Source organism: Triticum aestivum, chromosome 1D, assembly GCF_018294505.1.
Source record: "Triticum aestivum cultivar Chinese Spring chromosome 1D, IWGSC CS RefSeq v2.1, whole genome shotgun sequence".
NCBI classification, from domain to species: Eukaryota; Viridiplantae; Streptophyta; class Magnoliopsida; order Poales; family Poaceae; genus Triticum; species Triticum aestivum.
The window spans coordinates 353,540,709-353,551,626 of NC_057796.1; the positions used below are offsets into that span (position 1 = coordinate 353,540,709).

A 10,918-nucleotide genomic window follows, 5' to 3' on the forward strand; every position below is an offset into this window, starting at 1 on the left:
CGTTGACGGGCTAAGTTGCATGTTCGAATTCAGTGGACACACACATATGTCTTGAGGTGTCTGGGTTGCGTCCATGCACCTTGGACATCACATCTGCTATTTGCCGATGATTGTATTGTGTTTTGCCAAGCTTCGATAGACGGTGCCCAGAGACTCCAATCAATTCTGTAAACATATCATATTGGCTCAGGTCAGTTGCTTAACAAAACCAAGTGTGCTATATATTTTAGTGCTAATTGCAAAGAAGACATGAAGGTTGCAGTGCATGCGAGTGCAAAAATTATGTCAGAATCCTTAATGGAAAAAATAACTAGGCTTTCCCACGGCCCTAGAAGATCAACTGAAAAACAGTTTGAGCATATCTACTCCATGATAAAAAAGCTGGTTAATGGATGGTTACCAAGGTTGCTTAGCAAAGCGAGGTGTGAAGTATTGGTTAAATCTGTGTGTGAAGCCATTCCAACATATTCAATGATCTATTTTAAGTTGTCGAAGAATACATGCAAGAAAATTACTAGCATTATTGCAAGGTATTCAGGAGGAAGAAGATATGATGACGGCGCGCCACCGATGAATGCAGGTGGGAGAAGACTTTGGCAACCCTAAAGATTTTTCTGTATGAATGTGTTTGTAAGGACATGTGATGCTTAATATATGGCATTAGGTCATCTCCAACATAGACCCTCAAATAGCCGCAAACATCGAGGTTGTGCTGCCCGAACGCATTTTGCCATCCAATGTTGTCCCGTATTTGTCAGAGCACGCGTCCGCTTATCCGTTTTCCTGCAAACCAGAAGCAAAACTATCGAGGCTTTACAGGAGTCCGGACATTCATATGACGAATCAAAAGCCACCACGTATCCTCTCTTCGTCTGGATTGGCGGAAGGCTGCTAGGGCAGAAACACTAAGTTGTTTCACTTTTTTCTTCTTAAAGTGCTCATTTGATGTTGGCGGAAGGCTATTCGGTGTACTAAGTTTTCTCTTGAAGTGCTCATTGCTGTTGGTGGAAAGCTATCTGCTGTCCTAATAAGTTGTTTCACTTGTGGTGCTCATTTGGTGTTTTTCGAAAAGGGGATTAAACCGTGGTGATCATTTGGAGTTGGCGAAAGACTTTTTTTTTCTTTTCTTCAAGTGTTCATTTGGTGTTTGGCAGAAGCCTCGAAGAAGAACACCAATGCTCATTTCTATCTCCGGTTTTTAGTACGGGCATGTCTGGCGGAAAGCCCTAATTAGAATGGGAAATGCTATTAGTACATTGAAAGACACTAATGGCCGTGCTAGCTATAGGGTCGGATGGCTGGCTCCTGTAGTATTGTGTCTGTGGACGCTTCCATTGTCCGTTTTAGAGGATATCATTGAAGATGCCCGGAGACCCTTTCAAAAAAGAAGTCGCCATCCAAGAATATCACCATGTCACACACGTGGTTATGCTTCTTCAACGCCCACTAAACATGTGTCTGGCACTGTAAAAGTTTGGAAACGCAGGGCATCATTCTTCTCTTGGACCTGTTTTTCGTGGCGATACTTATGTTGGACTCACTCGGGACATCAAACAGAAGTACTCTCTTCTGTTCCTGTGACCAAAGTGACCCACCGCACCCGCCACCCGCTAACAGTTAACCCCCAAATCCAGCCGTCGCGGGCATCTCCCTCCACCTTTCCACCATGGCGGCCTCGGCGGCGCGCTCCCTCGCGCTCTTCTCCTCCGCCTCGCTCGGCCTCGGGCGCGCCTCGTCCCGCCTCGCGCTCTCCTCCTCCCGTTCCCACTCGGGGCTTCTCCCCAGGCCGGCGCTCGCCTTCCGCGGGCGCGCCTCGTTCGCCGCCACGGCCGTCGTGATGGGGAAGGCCGGCGCCGTCGGCGCCGAGGCGGACGCGGGGATGGACGCCGTCCAGCGCCGGCTCATGTTCGACGACGAGTGAGTGTCCCGGCCCCCCTATCTCGTCTCGTCAACTTGTCCTGGCTCTGCTGTGAATTGCGCCCGTCTCCTCGTGGAATTTGTCGTTAACTCTGAGGTGTCCGTCTGGTGCTTTGCTGTGAAGAATATTGTTAATTTTCTAGGTTTCGATGAATTTTCCAACCGGGCTATTCCCCTTTCTGTCACCAGGTTCAGGGGATTAGCATCAGCATCTTTTCTTTTCTTTGGCTGTCTAGCTTTGATGCCGTTAGCGTATTGACATATTTAGGACTTTAGGTTGCGCAGCTATAAAACTTAAACTGAGATAGGTTGTCGCTTCCGCTTTATCTTCTGTCAGTATAACTGAAGTGTTGAATTTCCCATGCAGGTGCATATTAGTCGATGAACAGGACAATGTCATCGGCCACGAGTCTAAGTATAACTGTACGTGTTAATCATTTCCTTCATTTCTTTGTGATTGTGTTCTGTAATACTTCATTTTATCATCCATGATGTCTGCAATATCATCTTTATATTCGGTTAGATAGCCATTGTGTGTTTGACAATATCCATTGAGCTTCTAGAAATTTCTTGGTATTGCCATCGACAATGAATATTTGGGTAGTTGGATGGGTACTCAAGTTTGGCTTAACTTTTTCTATGACCTCTGGCCCATGGAAGGGGTTTGTGCCAAGGTACTAGGGAATTGCATTGGATCATACTATTCCAATTTCCATGCAGTCTCCAACATTTTTTTAATCCTGACCAATAGGGTAATGAAGATGGCTTCAAGTACTATTTTTACTAGTAGGTTGTATGTGCTTTGCACGTGAATTGTGTGAGAGGGAGAAATTCTCTAAAAAAAGTATATAGACTTTAAAAATAGTTGGTCACAAGTCTTTCACCTTGAATGAAAATTCACAAGGTAATCATAAATGACAACGTTTTTGTTCAAGAGATATAAAAATTGGAGCAAGAAAATGTATGGAAGAGTAGAATAGAATAGAAGATTGTGGAGATGGTACATGTGATAAATACATTCTCCATTAGAACTTAGAAGGGGTGTACTAAGTATAATCATGGAAAAATTCGGATTCAAGGAGGCTCGTACGGCCAACAACACTTGGATTTGCCACCTCTCGGCCATCGGATCGAGTTCATCCAACAGTCTGTATTCAAAGTTACTCCCTTCGTTCACAAATATAAGATGTTCTGACTTTTTTATGAATCGGATGTATATAGACACGTCTTAGTGTGTCTGTTCACTCATTTCAGTCCGTATGTAATCCATATTGAAATATCCAAAACATCTTATATTTGTAAACGGAGGGAGCATTTGTGTACTATATGGTGGTATAGATAAAGAACATTTTTCTCATTAAGAAGAGAAGCAAACAACTTTTCGAGCCAATACAAACTTCAGGTGGAATTTTGAGGCACATTGACAGCAAAATGAGATGAGCAGGAGCTAATTAAATGCATAATTATGATTTTTTCTATTATCAATTCATCACATAGAATTTGCATGCTTTGCTGTTTGGTAGCTTGTTGCATTTGAACTGAGGATCTAGGATTGAAGTATCTGTTTTAGCAGCAGTCAGTTTTGTTTATTAATTGCGGTCTTATAATTTTAGGCCATCTCATGGAAAAGATAGAATCAGGGCATGCCCTTCACAGAGCATTCAGTGTTTTTCTTTTCAACTCCAAATATGAGTTGTTACTTCAGGTATATACAACTTCCATTTTACCATGTATCTTGACTATGATCCACTTCTGTTATAGTTTCCAATCAATTACTCCCTCCGTCCCATAATGTAAGATGTTTTTTGACACTACATTATGGGACGGAGGGAGTAGGTGATATAATTATTTTGTTATGAAGCTTAAGAATGAAAAGTCGCATTTTGTTTTCAAGATTAGTTCGGGTGATTAAGTCTAGTGTATGTAAGGATGTGTGCATAGCATAGTCAAGTTAAAAAAAAATCAATTTCAGAGGTATCTAGGAGCTTTGGCATAGATTAGCTTGTGGTGAAGCTAAGAGGAGTTGGGTTAGCTGGGCTAGTAATCATGCAAACAGTTATATGCCCATGTATGAAAGTGTGATCTATAGCTTGGTCCATCTACAGTTCAACTTGAAACTAGAATCAAACTTAGTCTGGTTTTACATCTTCTCTGTCAGGCCTATTTTTTTTTATGAGATGTCTTGGCCTAGTTGCTGCCCCAAGGTTCAAAAATGTCGGATATTGGTTTCACATCTGTGACTCCTGCATATATGATGTCAGATATCGGATGGTGTATCAGATGATATATAGTTGTATCAGTGGAAAATATCTCTATTTGTTTGCTATTCTTGTTCATATCATGTCTTTTTTTGTGAAATTAGATGTAGAATAACAATGCTTGATTTTTGACTAGTTGATTATGAAATACGTTGTAATAAATATAGACTCGTGGGATATTATGTAACGTAAGAAAGTACATTGTAGATGCTATATCCCAAATTTAAGCATATTCTTTCAATCTTCAATAATTTGATGAACTTGTAAATGCATCATATTATTCCTAACACTTTTTTAATAGAGAATCATTGCCATATACAGATACGTCCATATCAGTGGAAACGTTAGGTGAAATGTCTGCCATTTTGGTTGATATATAGGCTGATATGTGTGAAAAATGATATTTTCATAAACGGCTGCATCGATTTTGGTAGGCTGCAAACACCGATATATCTTGTTCTAAGTAAGATCATTTCGGAGGTTGGTAAGGCCCCTCTTTGGAGGGTGCAATCTCCAGTTCTTCCTTCACTCCTGTTAAAATGAACTGTTGAACTCACTACATAAAAATAGGGCAGCACACTTGACCTGAATCATATGTTAACATCTTTTTTATACTGCCTTAACCTGCAACGTTGTTTCTTCTTTTCATCACTATCTTATCATATAAATATCTCTTACATTTTTCTATTACAGACAATTTTGTAATATTGTAACTCTTTACAGCAACGGTCTACGACAAAAGTGACATTTCCACTTGTCTGGACAAACACTTGCTGTAGCCACCCTTTACACCGTGAATCTGAGCTCATTGAGGAGAACTGCCAAGGTACATCAATCTGCCCAGAGGCGTGAAGACTGGTTCCATAGCATTAGTTGCACAATCCACATTGTTGCTTCCACCTTACTGAACACCAGTCGCAATCTTTTTTTCTGGTTCAGGGGTCAGAAATGCAGCACAGAGGAAACTATTTGACGAACTGGGAATACAGGCTGAAGATTTACCAGTTGACCAATTCATCCCACTCGGGAAGATGCTTTACAAGGCTCCATCTGATGGAAAATGGGGCGAACACGAGCGTAAGTACCTGCCCTTTTGTATAACCAATGGATTTCCAGTACCTGCCCTTTTGTATAACCAATGGATTTCCAGTTTTCATGAAATTTGGGTTTTCTGGCACGTTGTCCTATCCGTCGTATTTTAAAGCGCTGGCTTATAGATCTTGTGATTTCGTGGTTATTTTAGTGGACTACCTCCTGTTCATGGTTCGCGACGTGAAGCTCAACCCAAACCCCGAAGAAGTGTCCGACGTCAAGTACGTGAACCGTGACGAGCTGAAGCGGCTGATTAAGAAAGCAGATGATGGGGAAGGTGGCATCAAGCTGTCCCCTTGGTTCAGGCTGGTGGTGGACAACTTCCTGATGGGTTGGTGGGATCATGTTGAGCAAGGTACTCTGAAGGAGGCTGCCGACATGAAAACCATTCATAAGTTGTAGAATGCGTAGAGCATCGAGTACCGCTGTTATTAGATAGAGAAATAAGCACTGCTGCTGCTGTTGGTGCAGATCTTTCATTTCATTTCTTCTTTTGTTCACAGATGTTTTTTCTTCTTATTGTTGTTGTTGAGAAATTTGGGCAGCATATTTTGTAAAAAAGAACTTTCAATAAAGAGCCTCTGCTCACAATCCTACAAGAGCTCTGTTGTTTTGTTATAGGGCGATTCATCCATTCGATGAGGGCGCTAGTTTGAGACAATGGGTGCTTTTTCTTCCTGAAACTTGAAAATTCAGTGGGCCGTGCGCAGGACAATGGACCGGGCTGGCAATCTAAACGGTGAACCTGTCGGCCAGAAGTGTCTTAAAAAATATATATCTGTCGGCCAGATGGCCAGTAGTGTGCGTTGCCATTTGCAGCCATGGCCTTGCCTCAATTTTTAACTTTGCCATGGCCTGATTTTAACACGCAGCGGTGGCCTTTCGAAATGAGTTTTCAGCCATGACTTGAGTATATCTTACAAATTTATAAAGTGTGATTGATCCAAATATTGTCAATACCAACACTTGACAATTATTGACAACTTTATGTGAGATGGCAAGACAACTCTGTAACCAATCAAGTACTCCCTCCGTTCTTAAATATAGGTCTTTTTAAAGATTTCATTATGAACTACATACAGATGTATATAGACATATTTTAGAGTGTAAATTCACTCATTTTGCTCTATATGTAGTTCATATTGGAATCTCTAAAAAGACTTATATTTAGGAACAGAGGAAGCCAATATTTGGCACAATGCCATGCCAATTTTTTTGCACCAAACTAATTATGCTCAGTTCGGGGGCTGATGAACACCACATAATTGAAGAGCTATATGCGTTTCTTTCCTTTGCAATATATACGGTTCAATGACCAGGAGAGCGTCAAATACTCCTATATCCCACCCGAAGAGCGTGTATTTTGTGGTAGCTTCACTTGTGGCGGGCGACATTGGATCACCTCAACGATGAACAACGTACCACGTTTTCCCTGGATCGGTGCATGCATCCGTGTTAGCTAGCACCACACGGTATGAGAGCAACCGGCCAACGCGGCGTGCCATATACTCCCTCCGTTCCTAAATACTATAAGTCTTTGGAGTGATTCCACTATGGACCATATATGAAGCAAAATGAGTGAATCCATACTTAAAATGCATCTATATACATCCGTATGTGGTTCATAGTGGAATCTTTACAAAGCTTATATTTAGGAACGGGAGTACATGGTATAAAAATTACGTATTCTACACTCGTCGGTCACTGTTTGCTGATCGATTCCCGACAGAAGCAGCCTCGTGATTAACGACGGCGAGGACATAAATAAGACCGAATGCCACCGGAGAAATAGCAGCCGGCGGCCAATCGGTCTGCAGCGCGGGCGAGCCCATGACGCTGACGGGCACGGACGACGAGCCGTGCCGTCGCCTTCCGCCGTACGTACCGACCGCAGTGGCACCGCGAATGCGACGGTGTAGGACGACGCAAGAAACTCGCCGCTCGATCGTTCGCTCGATCCCGCGCCAACGACGAGAAAACAAGTCCGGAAAATCATCCAACGGATAAGACCTCCTCGTCAGTCACAGCATTTTCTAAACTAAACTAAACTAAGAGCATGTTTGGAACGCACGGATTTTATTTTATATATGAATCAGTTTGATGGTCATTTCCAGCAGGAACCGAAGAATGTTATTTATTTCCGCGTTCTAAGCGAGATCTGACGAACTACTCTTTGTCTTTGGCACAAGAAGCGTGCATTGCCCCCTTGCCGACAGGTGCAGTTGCATGTCTACTTAAAACGCAGGAGCATTGCACGTTTCTGCAGCCAAGAGCATGAGATGATGACACGACGACGCGCACAATACCACCACCACCACGCCACGTACGTCCCTTTCTCCCCGAGAACATGCACGGCACAACCACATCTCTTCTGAGGTGAAAGTACCGGCTTGGTGGATCGAGTAGTTGAGTTAATCTGGCCGGCATGGGGAGTGAAAGAGAGAGGGCATGAGATGAGGATCGATCGAGATCACGAACGGGCGGTGTCGTGGTCCAGCACCCAACAACACCTGCCACCAACCACGATCAAAATCACTAGTCGATTACATTACACCACCAGCGAGAAGAACGGGTGAAAGAACCAACGGAGGGAGCGAAGAGGCGTCGCCCAACAACCTCCTCCCCATCCTCCGTCCACACAATTATCGCCACTAGCTGGGGGCCCAGGAACCTGAAAAATCGCAATTAGCTAGCTTTTGTGATTGGCTGGGTCGACCACAAGCCTATTTTTTTCTTTCTTCTGTGCAAAGCTAGTTTTTTTTTAGGGTTGTGCAAAGCTTAGTTGGTGCTACAGTTCTACTAGTGCTGCTCGTCCCAAGCAAAAAGGGTCACTGTCGGGGCGAAAGCTAATTGCGAGTTGTGAAATGCGATTTGGACAATGGCGGTCACGCGGGAAAAGCTTGCTTTCACAGTTCAGTGCTCTAGGCCTCTAGCCACTCGTCCTACTCATCACCCTTGCATGCATATCTCAGTGTCACTAGATGGAAAGGCAGGGCCGGGCCGTCCATGCCATCTTCTACCATGGTCTTCCTTCTCGTTCAGACTTCAGAATCAGAGGCAACGGATATTCAGATCGAAACTGCTGTAAAGACGATACTGCGTGCACGACAAGGAGACGACGGCCAAATCCAGCCGTCTGCTTCACTTTACTGTTGTGCATGGATGAGTTGATCTGCGTTATCGTTCAGGAATCGTCCACACACCATCGTGTGTATAGCAGCGCTGTATTCAGATACCATGTAGCAGTACTAGTTGCACATAGTATTATGTTCAGTAGTTATCATGGTGCCATTCTTACGTCTACCTGAATCTGGACGTGACTAAACTCGGACGATTCTGTCTAGCCCCAGGCCGCAGATATCCAGAATCAGAGGCTCGGTCCAGCCGTCACCTACTTATGCTAAGCTATGCATTAGGTGTCCCGTCGTCGCAAACAAGCTCTCTCGCATGGTGATGGTGTGTCACCTCACCTACCAGGAGAGGAGAGTGGAGAGCGACCCGAAGAATACAGAGCAGGATGGATAGGGCCATAGGGGAGATGAACAGGGATGACAAGTCGCGGAGACAACCCAACCAACCAGGTGGCGGACGTGGGCAGTGGCACGGCGCGGGTAGACCACCGGCAGCGCACCCAAAAAAACATGGACCCCAGACCGAGCCGCAAGTCGGCTTGCCGCGTTCACATCGCGATTCGATTTGGATTCCGCGCCCGACTAGCTAGCTGAGTGGGTCCAGGAAGTGTCTCCGCTGCGCCTGCGTGCAGGCTACTACGGTCCTGCTGGCACTAGTTTCCTCGTCAGCGCTTGCAAGGGATCTAAACTCGTAAATTAAATAAAAATAATTGCCCGGTTGATCCATGAATAACCGAACGAAAACAGATAAGTATAGGCGGACTGCTCCTGAAGCATGAACCCGCACGACCATACAAACGGACCGAGCAACTTCAATGAGGCGGTGATTTCGCGGCGTTCGCCCTTTTTTAGATTTGGGTCGGCAGCGCGCGCAACGCGCCGATCCATATGTACCGGCGTGGCCGGCTGGTCATCCAATATTACATTGATTTACATTTAAACATATTGTCAAATAACATAGTTACCGAATAAAATAGTATAGTTTTACAAGCCGGATACAAGTAAAAATGTCTCACATAATTTTTGCAAGCCGAATAAAAAAGATACATCTATTGGTTGCCAACATGAGCCTACATATGCTCAACCAAATCATTTTACAGTTGCACGTGAGTTTCCCAATCACGCATGTCTTGATGAAATTAGGTGAATTGTTCAAACATTGTCGCTACTCCATACTCAGGCACAACATTCTCACCCTGAAACTGAAACCCTTGATCGTACAGACGTTCCGGGCGCTCGTCTTTTACGATCATATTGTGCATGATCACACAAGCAGTCATTACCTTCCACAGTTTCTGCGTGCTCTAGGTATTAGCAGGATACTGAACGATGCCCCCATCGAGATTGCAAAACACCAAAGGCACGCTCGACATCCTTCCTAGCACTCTCTTGCTCTTGGGCAAATCTTTTCCTCTTCTCTCCGACAGGGTTGGGTATTGTCTTGACAATAGTGGTCCATTGAGGATAGATACCGTCACCCAGGTAGTATCCTTTGTCGTAGTTGTGTCCGTTGACAGTAAAGTTCACCGGTGGGCTGTTGCCTTCGGCAAGCCTAGCAAACACCGGCGAGCGCTGAAGCACGTTGATATCATTGTGTGATTCAGCCATGCCAAAGAAAGAGTGACAGATTCAGAGATCTTGAGACGCCACGGCCTCTAGTATGACAGTGCAAGCCCTGACATGTCCCTTATACTGCCCTTGCCAAGCAGAAGGACAGTTCTTCCACTCCCAGTGCATGCAGTCTATGCTGCCAAGGATCCCTAGGAAGCCCCTTCTGGCATTCATCACCAACAAACGGGCTGTATTTTCAACTGTCGGCTCTCTCAAGTACTCAGGGCCAAACACAGCAATAACAGCCTTGCAGAAATTATACAGGGACTCTAAGCATGTAGACTCACTCATACGGACGTACTCATCAATGAGATCACCGGGCACTCCGTATGCAAGCATTCGGATGGCGGCAGTGCATTTCTGATAAGAGGAGAAACCGATCTTGCCGACGGCATCCTCTTTGCACTCGAAATAGTCATCATAGCCGACCACCCCCTCTCTAATACAGTTGAAAAGATGCCTACTCATACAAAAACGGCGGCGAAATTTTTGATGTTTGAACAACGGGTTTGTTGTATCAAAGTAGTCCTTCCAAAGGAGGAAATGCCCGCTCTCTCGGTTGCAATTCAATGCCAGAAGGTGGCCCGGGATGGAGCCACAGAACAACGGCCGCTGGCTGTTGAGGTGGTGATGGACCAACACGGCAGCCAATATCTCCTCCTCGTCGTCGGATGACGAATCGTCGGAGTCGCAGAGGAAATTGTGGAAAAAGAACTCGTCGGCAGAGTCCATTTTCATACCTTGGCAAACTATCGAACAACTTGCGGGCGTCGAAGAAGGAGACGACCGGCGAGGGGAGTCGCGGCGCGCACGGATCAGCTAGCTGCCCTGCCGGCGTCCGACGAGGCCGGTGAGGATCTGGCCTGGGCGGCGAGGCGGCTTCTTGGTCGCGGGCTGCTGTGCGGTGGG

At 45.1% G+C, this 10,918-nt stretch overlaps 1 protein-coding gene across 1 annotated transcript; it reads left to right on the plus strand.

The window, feature by feature from the left end:
* Positions 1-1,762: 1,762 nt before the first annotated feature.
* Positions 1,763-5,868, plus strand: LOC123182022 (isopentenyl-diphosphate Delta-isomerase I; the record flags this gene model as incomplete). The annotated part of the gene is given in 6 exon segments (XM_044594455.1): positions 1,763-1,917; positions 2,285-2,340; positions 3,531-3,622; positions 4,899-5,001; positions 5,115-5,252; positions 5,419-5,868. Coding segments are annotated over 6 exon segments (795 nt in total), but the record flags the coding sequence as incomplete, so codon positions are not given.
* Positions 5,869-10,918: the final 5,050 nt, after the last annotated feature.